The sequence below is a fragment of the Setaria viridis genome, chromosome 8, assembly GCF_005286985.2.
Source record: "Setaria viridis chromosome 8, Setaria_viridis_v4.0, whole genome shotgun sequence".
In the NCBI taxonomy this organism is placed as follows: Eukaryota; Viridiplantae; Streptophyta; class Magnoliopsida; order Poales; family Poaceae; genus Setaria; species Setaria viridis.
The window spans coordinates 12,972,295-12,990,153 of NC_048270.2; the positions used below are offsets into that span (position 1 = coordinate 12,972,295).

The 17,859-nt window shown below is 44.4% G+C and overlaps 1 protein-coding gene and 1 non-coding gene across 2 annotated transcripts; one reads left to right on the forward strand and one right to left on the reverse strand.

Moving 5' to 3' along the window:
* The first annotated feature begins 1,017 nt into the window (after positions 1-1,017).
* LOC117833932 (small COPII coat GTPase SAR1A) lies at positions 1,018-1,935 on the forward strand. The gene is made up of 2 exons (XM_034713521.2): positions 1,018-1,213; positions 1,314-1,935. The coding sequence occupies exons 1-2, from the start codon at positions 1,082-1,084 to the stop codon at positions 1,758-1,760; spliced, it is 579 nt and encodes a 192-aa protein (XP_034569412.1). The 5' UTR covers positions 1,018-1,081; the 3' UTR covers positions 1,761-1,935.
* A 6,183-nt stretch (positions 1,936-8,118) lies between these two features.
* On the reverse strand, positions 8,119-8,225 carry LOC117834892 (small nucleolar RNA R71). The gene has a single exon (XR_004635847.1). It is a non-coding gene; the product is annotated as a small nucleolar RNA R71 (small nucleolar RNA).
* Between the last annotated feature and the right edge of the window lie 9,634 nt (positions 8,226-17,859).

The window sequence follows — 17,859 nt, forward strand, 5'->3', positions numbered from 1 at the left end:
GATATCCTCCTTGCTGTAAGATGAGTCTTTTTCAGATAAACATACTCTTCAGGAAAATATTCCTGACCAGTGACCACTAGAAAACCTTGTTTCTTGAAGAATTGGTCTAAATTTCAAGTTTTAACAAGTGTTGCTTTAAAATTACTGTGGAAGAATATAAACTTGATATGCCATTCGGAGAAAACCGTGAAGAAACTATAGGAAGCCGGTCACGGGTGCGAAGTTTTTTCGGCGCTGCTAGTGCTGACGCTCCAACAAAATATTAAAAATTACCTAGTGCAACATCAGCGCTCATTATTTGAAACATGAAAAGTATGTGTAAAAATGACTACGTCATTCGACTTTGGGATAGAAAATTCCCACCGCAATATGGACACTATGTTTCATGCAACATTCACCGTGAAACATGCAGAAACAATTTAAATAATTGCAACATCGATGCTTAACTATTGCAACATATGTCGGAGCGTCCGATTTTTTCAAGATTAGCATTACTGAAGTTTTTTTAATAAAGTAGGGGATTCTTGGATTCTGGGTTATTTTTAGCAAACTGGGAAGTTTCCCGCACCTCTTGAGCCAGAAAGAAAAAGGGTGTCCTAAGTAAAAAAGGGGTGTTCTCCTATTTCTTGGCATGTGCAGATACTTTTTTTGGTGTTACATCGTCCTACTGAGTGTGAATCTAATCCTGTGCTCAATGGATAGCTGAAATCCGTCATCACCTGAATCTGGTGCCGTCACTAGTAGCTAGAAAAGAAAACGCAAAAAGCATCTAGAAAAAAGTTGATGATGTGGCCGAGAGAGACGTGGCAGGTGCCAGCTTGGTATGCCGCAAGACGAAGGCAACGATTCGACCTCATCACACAAATACAACTCTTCCACAAGCAGATTCGAAATCGACGCACCAGATTCATCCGATGATGTGTCCCGTACCCGCATCGACTGTCCTAACACGCAAGCGACCGAAACTCTCTTTTCTTTCATGGACCCGTCAACTATATAGAGCCTGGAATCCATGTGTCGGGCCAGCACAGAACCTTACGAGTTTCGACCAACTCACCGTGTCATCCTCTCGTGGCCGGCGATGTCGTTTCTGGTGGACTGGCTCTTCGACGTGCTGGCGTCCCTGGGGTTCTGGCAGAAGGAGGCTAAGATCCTCTTCCTCGGCCTCGACAACTCCGGCAAGACCACCCTTCTCCACATGCTCAAGGACGAGGTCAGGTCCCCCCTACTCTTCCCTTCACTTCCACCACTCGATCCCCGGCCAGCGCCGACCGGCGCTAACACGGTCGCTGCCATCTTCTTGTCCTACGCAGACGTTGACCCAGCACGCGCCGACGCAGCACCCTACGTCGGAGGAGCTGAGCATCGGGCGGATCAACTTCAGGGCCTTCGACCTCGGCGGCCACCAGATCGCGCGCCGCGTCTGGAAGGACTACTACGCCAAGGTCGACGCCGTGGTCTACATGGTGGACGCCGCCGACGGCGGCCGCCTCGCCGAGTCGAGGGCGGAGCTCGCCGGGCTCCTGTCGGACGACGCGCTGGCCAGCGTGCCGTTCCTCGTGCTGGGGAACAAGATTGACGTCCCGTGGGCGGCGCCGGAGCGCGATCTGGCGTACTACCTCGGCCTCGCTGGCTGCACCACCGGCAAGGGCACCATCGACCTCGCCGGCGTGCGGCCGGTGGAGATCTTCATGTGCAGCGTCGTGCGCAAGATGGGGTACGGCGAGGGGTTCAGGTGGATGTCGCAGTACATCAAGTAGGTCATGTGGGGGTCCATGGTATATATATCTCTCGGTGTGCTTGTTGAAGTACTATTATTTATTGTGCTCTCACTCGACCAAATGTTCATCTGAATTTGTATATGGTGGTTTCAACGTACTTTTAACATAGGAACCAAGTGGTCACAGTATGTTTCATTTCTATCCAGACTTTGGACATGCTGTCTCGCTCTTGTTTCATCTTGTGGTGGTTGACTGGTAATGAGCAACTGGTATTCAAGGCTTTACAATGTGATGAGCTGATGGAAACCAGAAACAATATATACATGGTAATCTGGGCACCTTTGGAACTGATCAACACGTTCGGATTTGCTGCTATAGTAGGCAAAGTTTAAGCCATGTAGAACAAATATTTCATTAAGATTGGTGAGAGGACCCAACTCTGTTGCATTATTAATTGCTGGAACCCATATTCCAAATTGCTAGAATCCATATTCCAATCTGAAGAAGGTAACCTCTGTGTTTATTGCATGATGGTAGTACCAGCGTTAAAAGCTCATCACCAAAAAAAAAGACATGAAGACCCAAGATTGTAAATAAAACAAGTGCATTGTTCCAACTATAATAAAATTAAATAAAACCTCTAAATATAGACTAATTTACAATGCGCCTGCCGAGGAGTTCACCGGCAATGCTGCCTCACTGACATCATTAGTGGGGATGTTGTTCCATGGTGATGCAAGTGACCTAGCCGACATCAAAAGCAATGCCGGAGTGCGGAGCGCCGTTCACCAATGTTGATGTCCAACCACCTCCTCTTTGGGGCCCTCTCTTCCTCTTCATGCACTTGCACCACTGCCTTGTACATGGCCTCCACCACCGCCTCGTCCATGCCCACCACTTCCGCATCCACCACAACCACATCATCCCTAGCACCTCTATCACCTCCTCCTGCACCAACTCCTCCTCTTCCTCCTTCTCCTCGTCCTCCCCATCCCCACTTTTTTCCTCATCCCTCCAAATCAACATTATCATCGCCACCATTGCCATCAAGCTCCATCAACGCCAAAAACTCCTCATCTTCGAGGGAGTCACGCTAAAACATGTGGTCATCGGAAGACAAAATCATACTCATCACCTATGTGCTCCTCATACTCCTCGGATGAGTAGTTGGAAAGACGAGTAGAAACCGATGCCATGGTAGTTGATTTTGTTTTTTTGAGAAGGAAAAGTGAGTGCAAGTAGGGGTTTGTGGGAGAGGATTGGTATGTAATGGCATGCAAGTTAAAAGGGGGAAGTGATGCATCTATTGCAAATCGTCAGGAATGGGCAACAATGTTGCAGAATTTGATTTAGGGGATTTTTTACAAATGATCTAAAGTAGAAGTACATAACACTGGAGTATTTCAATTCATAGGTAAATCTGGTTGGGAAAAAAACTGAGCAGACATAAACACATTGCACACAATCATGGAGTAAGTTCAGGCAATTCCACCATATTTAAAAAAGCATATATTTACAAGATACAAAGATGATGATTTGCACAATCTACTTGAGGTTTCTGAGGGCCTCCCAGTTGACAAATTCAAGGTTGGTGACATGACTCACATAATAGAAGATGGCGACCTCATTGCACCAGTGCCATGTGTGTCAATGAAGATGCTCCACATCTGCGTGGTATAGAAGCACCGCGAAGACAATCCTAGAGGTGTTATCGTTGCCATCTTGGAGTTCCAATGGCTTAGCACAGCGCCAATGTAGACCGCCAAGGTGTGTCAATGCTCATAGTGTTGCTGTTTGGTGACATAGACTGCCACCAGTTCACCATTGTCACTACAATAGATCCCCATTGGAGTAGTAAGGTACTATAATTAGTGAGGTTCAGCAGCGAAACCGTGTCGATGATCCTAAAATCCACATGGAAAAATTTATATCATGAAACATATGAAAAAGCATAATTACAAACTTGGAGCACGGGTGAATGAACATGAACACAATTAATCTGAAAAGAGGAAATGAGGAATATAATACTTGCATCGAGAGAAGATGAGGAAGGGCTTGAGAAAGCAACTAACATGAGAAGTCAAGGCTCGGAAGTCTCACTTATTACAAAACTGCGTCTACCATCCCTACCAAGCCTCCCTATGTCTACGGGCCATGGAGCATGCAATGTTGCAATGTTCCTTGTCCTAGGAACTTCCTATGAAATGCAAATATGTAGTTATGCCTAAACTACCTTTCAAATGATAATCCTATATAGCAAGAATGAATTTCAAGGTGAATATATTTGAACAAAAATGGAGTCAATGATACGTTTTACTAGGTGTTACCACTGCCGTGCATTCACTTTGCATCACCCTTATCTCCTATGTCCATGACTGTTATTGACCATTAAACCCCCTCTTCTTCTCCATAGTCTACACCATTGTTGACCACCACAAGTCCACCACCACACACATCAATGTAGAAAGAGGAACAGACTGTGTTGCTGGGTTCTTTGGAATGTGGAATGATGCCACATTCATCATCGATGGGTCATGGAACAATGTCAAGTTACTGGTCAGTGGAATGTGCAACACTGTCACGTTTGTCGTTAAGGGAAATTGTCTATCAAATTTTTCTACAAATATGTAGTAGTTCATAACTATTGTCCAAAGGATAATACTATAGAGAAAAAATGAATTTCATAAATGGAATCTAGTTGAGTAATAATGAACCTTATGGTGCATTTTACTAGGCATTCCAAGTAACATGCAATCATGTGCGTTGATGGTCGTTAAGTACCAAATATGACCGTCAATATACTCAAGAATAAAGGATGATTGTCATTTCTTACATGCATACTTGTTTTCGAATAATGTAGTTCCACTTGTCCTTGGAGAATATTTAGTTGCAGGTGAAATATTACAAAAGGATGGAGAAAGCACACTCTATGGAGCAAAGAAACACACTTCTAACCAATGGGAGGTTGCCACATGTGCACCCCATGGACTGAAGGGCCCATAAACTACCACAACTGCCTCAATCCACTAGATAACGCACACAACCGCCATTGGGACCAACAAGGCAGTCACTCGGAGAAAGGCAGTAGTGAGGCGAGTCCACAGGAGGTCGGCCGAACCGTCCTTGCCTCCTCTTGTCTCTACTTCCACGTGGTGACTGTTGACGGTTGTTAAGTATCAAATATGACCATCAATATACTCAAGAATAAAGGAGGATTGACATTTCTTACACGCATATTTGGTTTCGAATAATGTAGTTTCACTTGTCCTTGGAGAATATTTGGTTGAAGGTGAAATAGCACAAAATGATGGAAAAAGCACCCTCTATGGATCCAAGAAACACACTTCTGACCAATGGGAGGTTGCCACATGTGCATCCCATGGATTGAAGAGCTCACAAGCTACCACAACCACCTCAATCCACCGGATAACGCACATAACCACCATTGGGACCCACCAAGCAGTCAATCGGAGAAAGGCGGTTGCGAGACGGGCCCAAAGGGGGTCAGCCGAACCGCCCTTGCCTCCCCTCGTCTCCAGCTTCCATGTGGTGATGGTTTAGGTCAGTTAAAGGATATTCCCCAAAAATTCCCTAACAAAACCGCCTCTTGGAGCCTATAAATATGAGGGGAGGGGCTCCATTCTAGGACACACACACCACAAATTGAATTACTCTCTCCCTCTTAGTTTCCATGTGAGTGGAGTTAGGCTAGAATAGCTTTCCTTTAGGTTCCAGGTTTCCTTGGAGTCTATGGTATGGCTCTTGTATCTTTTATTTCTAAGTTGACTTTATTCTATTCTAAGTATACATCTTCCTTATATAGTGTTGTACTTGGTTCTATACATGATTTGGTTGTATACCCTAGATATAGTGATATGCTAGGCTTATACGCTCGTATGCTAGTCATTCCCTTATTATCTTAGTGCAGGCTTATATACTCTCACGTGTGCTTATAGACCTTGCTACATGTTATACTTTGTGTGCATACATATATTATACAGGCTAGTTGATCTATGCTACGACATCGGTTCTGTGGCTATTTCCATGGTGGCTTCAGCCATTGACACCATAGCCAGGATGGTTGGAGTGTTGTTAACAATGCAAGCATGGTGCCTGGATTGCTTAGCTTCATTGGATATGAGTTTGCCCCACAGATTGCTAGGGGTAGGCGACTGGTGGTGACAACCCTGTCTGTTTTTTGTAATCCCCCACGTTCCAGTATGCTGTAGGAGTTTGTAAATTAGCAATAACTACATCGGCAGATCGGTAGGGTAATGTCTCCCCATGTGTGCCTAGGTGCATAGGCCTTGTCCCTATACAATGTGTATGTATGTTATGTTTGTATGATCTGTGCAGTATATAGCAAGTACATACGAACCTAGAGCTAACTCTTAGTCCTTCTCCCTAGCTTAGTTATCTTGAATGATTCATCTGTGTGTGTCACACTACTCTATCCATCATTATCTTACCCCTATCTTGAGTATTGTCTCTATCCATCTTATGATATACCCATATGCATAGTAAACTCTTTTGACCTACCCGCCTTCCTTTGGGAAATATGATACCTTTGGAAAAACTCTTGGGTGAAATGCTATAATGGTATATTCATGCACTTGCAGATTTATTCGTGATCGTTAAATATACCAACAATGATAGTTGATGGGGCCCCTACGTCGGTTATAGGATATTCCCCGAAGGTTGCCTGACAGAACCGCCTCTAGGAGCCTATAAATAGAGAGGCACCACCTCCATTCTAAGACATGCCACAAGTGAATCATTTTCAAGTCAGGGAAGTTAGGCTAGAGTAGCTGTACATTGAGGTTCCAGGTCTTATTGGAGTCTAGGGTATGACTCTTGTATCTTACATTCCTAGGTTGACTTTATTCTATTCAAAATATTCATCTTCTTTATATAGTGTTGTGGTTGGTTCTTATATGCATGAGTTAGATATATACCCTTGCTATGTTGATTTGCTAGGCTTAAATGCTCGTATGCTAGCCATATACCCTTGCTATCGTAGTGTATGCTTATATACTCTCATGTATGCCTTGAGATCATGCTTCAGTACATACTCTGTATGCACATATATACCTTGTATAGCTTAGTTAATCTATGCTACAACATCGGTTCAATGGCCATGTTTATGATGGCTTCAGCCATAGTCACAATAGCTCGGGATGGCTGGAGTGTTGTTAACAATGCAAGCATGGTGCTTGGATTGCTTAGCTTCATTGGATATGAGTTTGCCCACAGGCTGCAGGGGTAGGGGGCAGGTGGTGACAGCCTTATCCATCCTTCGTAATCTTCCACGTTTGGGTATGCTGTAGGAGGTCATAAATTAGCAGTAACTTTGCCGGGTGGAACTGGTACGAGTACTATCTCCCCGTGTGTGCCTGGGTGCATAGGCCTGAGTCCTATACAATGTGTATGTATGTTATGCTTGTATGATCTGTGCAGTATATAGGAAGAACATATGAACCTAAAGCTAACTCTTAATCCTTCTCCCTAGCTTAGTTATCTTGAGATGATTCATGTGTGTGTCACACTACATATCTATCATATATTACCCCTGCGTTGAGTATTGTTTCTATCCATCTATGGTATACTCATATGCATAGTAAAATATTTTGACCTACCTACCTTCCTTTGGGAAATATGATACCCTTGGGAATACTCTTGGGTGAAATGCTACAATGGTATATCCATGTGCTTGCAGATTTATTCGTGATCATTAAATATACCAACAAGCATTTCTAGTACCGTTTCTCGGGAAGGCACTGGTTCAAAGTTTTTATTTTTTTTTATGTTTATATTCATAGTTGATAGATCATTACTCAAGCAGGCTAACCTTGATTGGCTTCTATTTCTTTGATGCGAACACAGGTAGTGTATGACTGCTTTCGACTTGCTGACAAACTTTACCGAGAATTTAGAGTCACTTGTGAGAAGGGTACGTTCTCATGCCATTCCTCCTCAGATTACTCTCTTGGCAATCGATCTAGCTTCCTTCGCACCATCTACATCAAACGCAATGGCCCAGAAGACTCTTCGTGAGTACTCCGTTCCCTCAGCCTCTCAGGTGCTGAAAGGCCCCAAGGTGGAAACGAGGAATGTGAACTTTGAGATCAAGATGGGTCTCATTACGATGGTGCAGGCTAGCCCATTATGTGGCAAAGCCAATGAGGATGAAAGTGCCCATCTACAGTAGTTCCTTGAGCTATTCAACACCTTCACCATCAGTGGGGTGAGTGAAGATGCTATTCGTTTTCGACTGTTTCCATTCTCTCTCCTAGGGAGAGCAAAGCAACGGTTCTATGTGAGCCGTATGAAGGTGAATACATGGGATAAATGTTCAGCAGCATTCCTAGGAAAGTTCTTCCCATTGAGCAAAACCAACACCCTTCATGGAAGGATTTCAAGTTTCCAGCAAGCAGCTGCTGAGTCAATTCCTGAGGCGTGGGAAAGGCTTCAAGAGTACATCCTAGCATGTTCTCACCACGGGATGGATAAGTGGCTCATTCTTTAGAACTTCTTCAATGGGTTGACTCCGACATCCCAAGGCCATGTTGATGCTGCTGGTGGAGGAGCCTTCTTCTCGCTTACTATTGAAGCTGCTACAAATTTGATCGAGAAGATGGTCTCTAATCAAGGGTGGAGCGATGAGCGACTCCAACCTTGTCAGAGAGGTACACATACCGTCAACGAAGCGGACATGCTTACCACCAAAATGGACCTCTTCATGAAGATATTGGATGACTACACCTAAGAGAAAGCTGCCATGTCCAACACCGTCCAAGCTATGAATTCTCATTTGACCTGTGAGGTTTGTGGAAACACTAGACACTCGGGGAATAATTGCCCTGAAACCCAGGAGGACGTATTGTACATGAACAACAGCAACAATTATCATCCACAAGGATGCCAAGGGTGGAATCTACAACACCCTTACTAAGGAGGTAGCAATGGTAATTCTTTCAATCCTAACCAACCCTCCTTTAGAGATTGTGTTTTTGGGCAAGCTAAGATAATTGAAAGTTTCAATAAGAAGTTAGCTGCCAACGAGAAAACCTTGGATAGCCTCAACATAAAACTTGATGGTTTTTCTTCTGCCTTCAAGAACAAGCTGAGTTTTAATAAGATGTTTGAAACCCAGTTAGCTCAGCTGGCCACTGCTGTTCCTTCTACTGAGATTGGGAAGATCCCGGGACAACCTGAGTCTTCTCATGAAAATGTTAGTGTTGTGACTGCTAGATGGGGTAAGCCATCTAGGAGGCTGTTTATTGCTAACCATGCAGTAGAAGCCCATACACCAAGGAAGGAATCATGGGATGAACTAGTAGCAAGTAACGAAGATCCGGGATATCCGGTGATCAGCTGCTCGATGTGTGACTACTACATCAACTAGGCCATCTGTGACTTTGGAGCAAGTATCAACATCATGCCCAAGGCGATATTTGAATGGCTGAACTATCCTACTCTTTCCCCTACCTTGATAAGGTTGCAGCTAGCTGACTCGACACTCCGATATCCTGAGGGAATAGTTGAGAATGTTTCGTTGAAAATCTGAGTTTCCTATGTCCCCATGGATTTTGTGGTCCTTGAAATGGAAGGTGACTTGGGAATGCTGCTCATTCTTGGGTGACCATTCTTAAATGACGCCAATGCAAGGATCGATGTTGGAGCTGGAGAAATCAAATTTTGCATTGGGAAGAGCAATATGATGTTCAAATTTGAACTGAGGGAGGTGTTGGAGGTATGCCCTAGAGGCAATCATAGAGATGATGATATTCCATTTATATCCATGATTTGTATATTGTGTTCATTGAATATCCATTAAAGGCTACTTGAATTGATTTGCAATTATGTGAATTGTATGTGAAACTCTTTACTTGTATGGTTATTCTAAAGTTGTCCCTAGTCGGAGTTCATGTGAGGACACACATGAATATTAGACTAGCACATGTATTAGTTGATGACTATGTTTCACAAGTGATGGACATGGAGATGTTGAACTAATAATGTGGACACATGTGGAGACATGTGCTAGGACTGACCCAACACGAGAAGTAGTTCTCTCTTTAAACAACATATACGCTTTATCCTTAGACCTGAGATTGTCGCATGTATTCTAGATGTGGATCGACCTACTTAGGGGCTATCAAACGCTACGCCGTAACAGGGTAGTTATAAAGGTAGCTTTCGGGTTTGTCAAGAAGCATGCTATGAGATATGGTCAATCAAGATGGGATTTGCCCCTCTCTGATTGAGAGTGATATCTCTGGGCCCCTCGAGTGATCGGATCCGAAAATGCATGGCCATGCTACGTACGGTTAAGAGTTAACCTACAAAGGGATTCCGAATCACAGGATCGAGAAAGAGTGGTCGGCTTGAAGCTAGACCAAATATCGTGAGGCAAAGGGAATAGCATGTGTATTATGTTGTGATGGTTCGTCTGATATGATCTTCGTGTGCGTATAGGAGTTGGCACGTCTTGCTAGAGGCCGCTACCGACTATTAGGCCGAGTAGGAGTACTCGGGCCATGTCTATACCTATCCGAACCCATAGAGTCACACACTTAAGGGGTTGGAAGCCCAATTCGGATCTGATCCGAGTTGGATTAGGTTTAGAAGTACTAATGGGCCTCGAACCCAGAGACCCGTTAGGAACCTCTATAAATAGAGGGGTGGGTCACCCTAGGGTTTACACCTTTTTGGCGAAACACATCTGCCGCGCCTCCCACACCCTCGCCTGTTGCAACTCGCGGATCTAGCAGTCCGGCTTGCGACGCTTCCTCCCTACACGTGTGGATACCTTGGAGGTGTTGCGCCTGCAGCACTTGGACAAGCCGCCGACGAGCCACGACGAGCCGACGACGAGCCGCGGCACGAGGGCGATCTTGCTGCACGTGGACGAGCTGCTGAGGAGCTGCTGGACGTTGACGTGATCGACTACGTACGACTACGTTGATCGACTACGTACGACTACGTTGATCGTCTTCACTGCATCGACGCAAATCTACATCTTCCGCACCAGTAGGGCATCGAGTGGTAATCCCGTGATCCTTATACGGCAGTTCTTCCTGGTTTTACGTGGTAGAAATTTTGATTTGCGCTAGTGTAGCCTACCTCGTATCCCAACAGGAGGAGCAATGCTACTTGATCGATCAAGAAAATGAGTGGCACAGGGAGTGGATGGAGCCAGAGCCCTTATCCAAAAAGCCACCAACCGTACCAACAAAACAAAAGAAGATCAAGAAGGTGTGGCAGAAGGTGGAACGAGCACCCTCATCCACTTCTCTATGAATGGATGCTGAATGGTAAACACGACAGAGAAGAGTCCTGCTCGTCAGACTCAAAATGGTGAGCCTTTCGCTGAAAGCTAAATCGGTAGTTATCTCATATTTGGTTTCCAAATTTAGATTTCCCTAGCATTTGATTTTTCCCAAAGCATATTTCATTTTTTCAACCCACATTTGCATGCTGGAATTTTTCTAGCCATTTTCCCCTTTTCATAAAAAATTCTGAAAATGATCTTGAGCTAATATCTCTTTGAAAATTCGTTTGAGCATTTTTTGAGCAAACTCTAGCTGAGGCACCCAAGCATGACATCATGTAGCCGTTGGGGAGCTGTAGGCCAAATGGGGGTAGCTGGTGGGGCCCACCAGGGGTTGGCCAAACCAAGAGAAATGGTCCCTAGGCCCTACCAGCGCCAACTGCTAGTAGCTGTTGGCCACGGTCAGAATCTGGTCGTTGCCCCCCTTGCTCTATAAATAGGACTCAAAAAGGAGGTGATCTTCATCCATTACTCACATTTCCTCCATTCACTCCCTCTCTACTCTTTGCTCTTGGGTTTTCTTTGAAGTTTTCCTTAAAAGTTGAGTGCAAGCAATCTATCTCTCTTAATTTCTTTGCTGCAAGATTGGCCAAGCATTGGAGGACCAATGTACGGGTAAGTTTCATTCGATTACACTAATGTAACCCGTTTCGAGTTTCTCTTGTATTTCCTTTTTCTTCGGTGGCAAGCATGAAGCTAGTTGCCAGCGAGTTCAGGAGGATGACGGGTTCACGCTCGTCCCATTCACGGGCTAGCACGAGCTCTCCTGATTCCTCCAAACCAACACCGATCCCGACTTCATTGGACTATGAAGAAGAGCAAGCTGAACCACAAGCTGAAGCTATGGAGATGGATGCAAGTGCTGCCCCCTACCTTGACTTGCAAGGCGATTGAGAGAAGCAAGCCTACGTGCCATCCTCAAGGACCGGACCTTTGGTGACACTAAGGCCTACGACCGGGAATTTCTGGTGAATTTTGGTGGCAAGCATGAAGCTAGTTGCTAGCGCGTTCAGGAGGATGATGGGTTCATGCTCGTCCTGTTCATGGGCTCGCATGAGCTCTCCTCATTCCTCCAAACCAACACCGAGCCCGACTTCGTTTGACTATGAAGAAGAGCAAGCTGAACCACAAGCTGAAGCTACGAAGATGGATGCAAGTGCTGCCCCCTACCTCGACTTGCAAGGCGATTGAGAGAAGCAAGCCTACATGGCATCCTCAAGGACAGGAACTTTGGTGACACCAAGGCCTACAACCTGGAATTTCTGGTGAAAATAGGTATGGATATCGACTTTGCTTTTGTTTGGTCTGCTATTGGGTGGGACGATTCTTCGCTGGTGCGGAGCTTGATTCTCGATCCCTCACCATCAAGTTTCTTTGCAGTCTTCGAGAGGTGATGGACAATGGTTCTTTCCGACTCTTCAGGATGGAATACCATTTTACTTGGAAGGAATTTAGCCATCACCTCGGTTTCGGTCCTTGTTGCATTGTTTCTCTTCACAAAGCTTGCCGCGGGTTTTCTCGACTTGGTTTTTGGGGTGACATCTCTGGTCAGAGTGTCCATGGCAAATTTGCAGCTAGGTGCAATGACATTCAAAATCCAAGCCTTAGTTTGATGCACAAGTGGCTGGCCATTACTCGCTTTCCAAGAGAGGATGTTAGGCCCGTGCGCAACAATGAATTGATGATCTTATACGCCATGGTCAAGAAGATCAAGATCTCCCCCATCAAGGAAATGGTTAGGCAATGGCTTGAGAATTTTAGTATGATGGGTCCCATTGAGTGCACTTCTTTGATCACTCACGTCACTTCAAAGATCGAGACTCTAGATGGGAATGCTATTCCTTTCATTGAGACACCTCGACTTCACATCGGTGAAGTGTATTTGATTTATGGCCACACAGTTAAGAAGGGCCCAGATGATTCTTTGGTTTTCTTCTTTTTCAGCTATACAAATGAGATCCCATTACGTAACCCTAGGTTTCGTTTGTATAATTGCCGTTCGCTAACCATGTCTCTTGTGCCAGAAGAGGAAGCTCGCAGGAGCAGTGTTTCTAGTGGTAGGATGACACAGAGCATGTCAAGGAGCGCAGCTGCCACCACCACCACAACCCAGCCGCAGCCTCCTGTGTACCCAGCTCAGGTGGGATAGGCCACAGCTGGATATGTGCCCGGGGTAACACCCGAGTACACTTCCGGTTGGGACCAACCTTCCAATCAGCACGAGGCTAGTAGCTCGGCATGGCAGAGCACGGGCGATGATGATTGGGCCCAACTGATCCATCGGGACTAGTCCATTAGTTCTAGCTTTGGTGGTGTTCCTTCCATGTACGCCCCTCGGTGCTCGTTCTCAGTTCAAGACCGCTCTGATCTTCCTCAGCAACTGAGCGAGCTCAGTGTGTGTACTAGATACATGGAGGAGTCACTGAACTAGCACATCTAGTCCACTCAGAATTGGCAATGATAGACCAGCAAGAGGATACATGCCATGCAACAATTTCAGCAGCAACAGCAGGAGGAGGTGAGGGTTTACTTTCGTTGGACGGGGTACAACCCCAACCAACAAATAAAAATTTGAAAAACTAAATAGACAAAAAATATTTAGTGCTTTTCTATGTGCGGTAAGAATGTTTTAATTTCTAATGGTCGCAATGATGAATAGTTGTTCTATTTATTTCCTCTCATATGTCTTGTTACAACTTAGTATCCAACCCATGTTTTTGAGTTTGTTGGTTTGTGTGATCAAACCTTAGTTTGAAACTTGTGAGTAGCAAAAAAGCATGATCCGTGTCCAGGTTGTTGTGAGATATGATATGGTTGAATAGAGTTGCTATGATCTTGTTCTATGTGATGCTTGATATCCGGAGTTTTACTTTTGAAAAATGCTAAAATGATAAGTTCCTCAATGATTAGAAATTCCTATCCAAGGCCATATGTTGATCGTATTAAATAGCCTCCACATACGCGGCTTGTTCTCTCATTGAGATTTGTCAAATTGTTGTGATCCTTAGTGAGATTCTTTTCATACTCCCATGATCAAGATCACGTACATGCCACCACCATATGCTAAACTTCTACATTGGAAGTTAGCAATCATCATTTCATCCATCTACATGGGCTATGCATGGCCACCACTATGTTATTTTATGACCTCTCTCTCTCTCCAATGTTATCCTTGCAAAAGATACATGGACTATGCAAGAAGAAATAAAACACATGTTCATGAAAGCATGATGAAAAACAGAGAGAAAGAAAAAGATATCCCATGTCCTAGAAAAAGCAAAGGAGAGAGAAGGATCATACAAAAGGAGTCTATATACCATCCACCATATTCACCATCCACACATATGCACATCTTGATCAGGTTGTATGACTTGCTTCTCCAAAAGATCCGATCTTTGACTCATCAATACATGAAAGACAAGTATTCCTTCATCTTTCCTACCTACGGCTCCACATATAAGCCTATTAGGAGTAGGTTGTGAACAAAAGGCAATCCTATGCCTTGGTGATGAATCATACACATTGAGCGATCCAAGAGCATCATTTGAGGAACTTTGATTTCTTTTGAAAAACTTTGCAAAACCTTCGGATTTATAAGATGATCAAAGGATGAGTGAATGGCGATCTATGAAACCATTCTATCTTTCAACTGCCCAATGACAAGGTGAAGCTACATGACCCACAGGAGTAAGGTAAGAGGCAAGATCAATGCCAATTTATTCAATTCTTGGTAGAATATTTTGCTGTAGGCTTGGCATAAGTTAGGAATACAACATAATAGCAACTTCTGATCAACCAAACTTAAGTCTTAGCATTTGCTCGAGATGAGGAAAGGGCTAGCTTGGGGGAGTTATTGATGGTCGTTATGTACCAAATATGACCGTCAATATACTCATGAATAAAAAAGGATTAGCATTTCTTACATGCATATTTGGTTTTGAATAATGTAGTTCCACTTGTCCTAGGAGAATATTTGGTTGCAGGTGAAATAATACAAAAGAACGGAGAAAGCACACTCTATGGAGCAAAGAAACACACTTCTAACCAATGGGAGGCTTATATACTCTTTCTATCGTAGCATAGGCTTATATACTCTCATGTATGCCTTGAGACCATGATTTAGTACATACTCTGTGTGCATATATAACTTGTATATCTTAGTTGATCTATGCTATGACATCGGTTCAATGGCCATGTTTATGGTGGCTTCAGCCATAGTCACAATAGCTTAGGATGGCTAGAGTGTTGTTAACAAAGCAAGCATGGTGCATGGATTGCTTAGCTTCATTGGATATGAGTTTATCCCATGAGCTTCTGGGGTAGGCGGCAGGTGGTGATAGCTCTGTCCATCCTTCATAATCCCCTACATTCGAGTATGCTATAGGAGTTTGTAAATTAGCAGTTACTTTGCCGAGCAGAACCGGTACGGGTACTATTTCCCCGTGTGTGCTAGGGTGCATAGGACTAAATCCTGTACAATGTGTATGTATGTTATGCGTGTATTATCTATGCAGTATATAGGAAGTACATACAAATCTAGAGCTAACTCTTAGTCCTTCTCCCTAGCTTAGTTAGCTTGAGATGATTCCTGTGTGTGTCACACTACATATCAATCATATCTTACCCCTGCCTTGAGTATTGTTTTTATAAATCTTTTGACCTACCCGCCTTCCTTTTGAAAATACGATACCCTTGGGAATACTCTTGGGTGAAATGCTACAACGGTATATCCGTGTGCTTGTGGATTCATTCGTGATCATTAAATATACCAACAATATGCACCACTATTATGGATGATTAAAACCCCCTCATCTGCTCCATAGTCCACACCATTGTTGACCACCACTAGTCCACTAGAAAAACCTAGCTTTTATTTACTTCACCAATGGAAAAGGCTTGCATATGTTGGAGCTCCTTGCAATGGCCTGCAAGGTATCTATTTGCCCTCATGATGGTGATCGAACATGCCAAGGATCTTGCCTTGGTCACTCGCACACCACAATTGCGCTCTGCAAAGAGCTAGGCATTGAAGAACCTCAGGACTCATTGGATGGACCTTCAGCCGCAACCATGGACTTGCCTTGTGGATATAGCACCGTGACACCGTGGAACTGCCTTGGGCTCATGGGGCTGCACTTGTATTGTCATTAGGAAAACCTTTTCCCTTAAAAATGTTAAAGATGATGGAACTCTAATTTGTAAGCTGATGGAAAGAACTAGATCTTGGAGAGTGAAACGAACTGGATTTTCATTTCTGTGAATCCAACTCCCAGTACCCTTGTGCTGGTCCCTGGATCAGTAGCTATCACATACAGAACTTATTTTAGCAAAATATCATTTCCATACAACGAAATCAGGGTACAACTTTGAGATTTACATCCGAATCAATTCAGAATATGAATACCGTACATGCCCCTTGGGCTTAAGAAATAAGCAAAACTCATATGCAGCAGTAGCTAGGGCTTCAAGTCTTCATCTCCGACCTTCACCACAAGCATCCTTGAGCGAAGCAACGTGACCCATCCTTCATGAATTCTTCAAGATCGGCCTTTCACTCCAAGTCCATACCTGCACACTCACAATCTATCCCCAAGGAATAGGACAAGTCCACATCACCATCCGTATGCAAGCTTTAAGTGGCCTAATTCTAGTGTTCAGAAGTACTCAAGGAATAGGCTCAGGTTTCCTATGCAGCAGCAAGCATAAAGAATAAACTTCCATATCCATCATCCCAATCTCTCATCACATCAGGCACACCTGCCTCGACAGGGCCCCTATCACCAATATCCTAACTCCATACTAGGGTCAAGGCGAAGACTCGCTCTATTCACCAATATCCTAAAGATAGAAGGGAGCAACTTCTGCTCTCTCAGACTGCAATTGCGGCTCACCACACTCACATGTAGCTAATATGGGGGAGGTAGAGATATTCCAAAACAATGGAGAGTCATGATGTCACAGGGTTGTTCATGACCGAGGACGCGGCTATATGTATAGTTTTAACTCTGCAGAGAATGTACACTTGGATCCATCTTGGAGTGAGCGCAACTGGTGATCAGCTGACTGAACATAACTCTACCGAGCAAAGAACTAGGGAGTTATGATACGATCCTGCATTTGGGCTCGGATGCGATCCCCAGCAGTGGACCACCCCCGGAACTGTGAAGCAAGAGCACCGGGGCCAATCGGGGGCAAAAGCAAATCAGGGGACTAAAGGTCAACACCACTCCCCCTACACTGATACTCTATCCTACGGCAGGTATGGTACCGTACTTGCCAGTCTTGACCTAGGCCTAAACCCATAATTCGGCGAGTGGCGTGCTCATTTAACATATTCTCGTGAAGCATGGTGACCCACTCGGTTTCAGACTGGGGCGAGCTCCTAATTTCCACAAAATGACTCCTCCACGAGGATCACAACAGTACCCATAATAGGTATCACCACCAATTCCTGTGCTGCTCAACCATGTACTCGCAACAAGTACCAAACCGGGAACGCCCAAGAATGAATCCAAGCCCCCAATTCAATGATTGGGTTGTGTAAAGCTCACCCCATCAAATATCCCAAAAACATCTTCTCCTGCCAGTTTTAACCCCACTCACACCAAGAATCCTATTCACGATATCCCATACACATGCAAGCATCGCACATAGCGTATATAAGCAATATGGTAATAGGTCACACAAGGATTCAAGGCATAAAAATAGGCTATACATAGTTTATCATCATAATGCAAGGTAATAAAGCGCTAGCATACTAGTAGCAATGCCTAATGGGTATTCAAATCGAATGGGCATGAACCT

Bases quoted from the DNA above. Each gene is read 5' to 3' on its own strand.
- LOC117833932 (XM_034713521.2), top strand. From the start codon at position 1,082: ATGTCGTTTCTGGTGGACTGGCTCTTCGACGTGCTGGCGTCCCTGGGG. The intron at 1,214-1,313 runs GTCAGGTCCCCC...TGTCCTACGCAG, and splicing joins TCCACATGCTCAAGGACGAG to ACGTTGACCCAGCACGCGCC.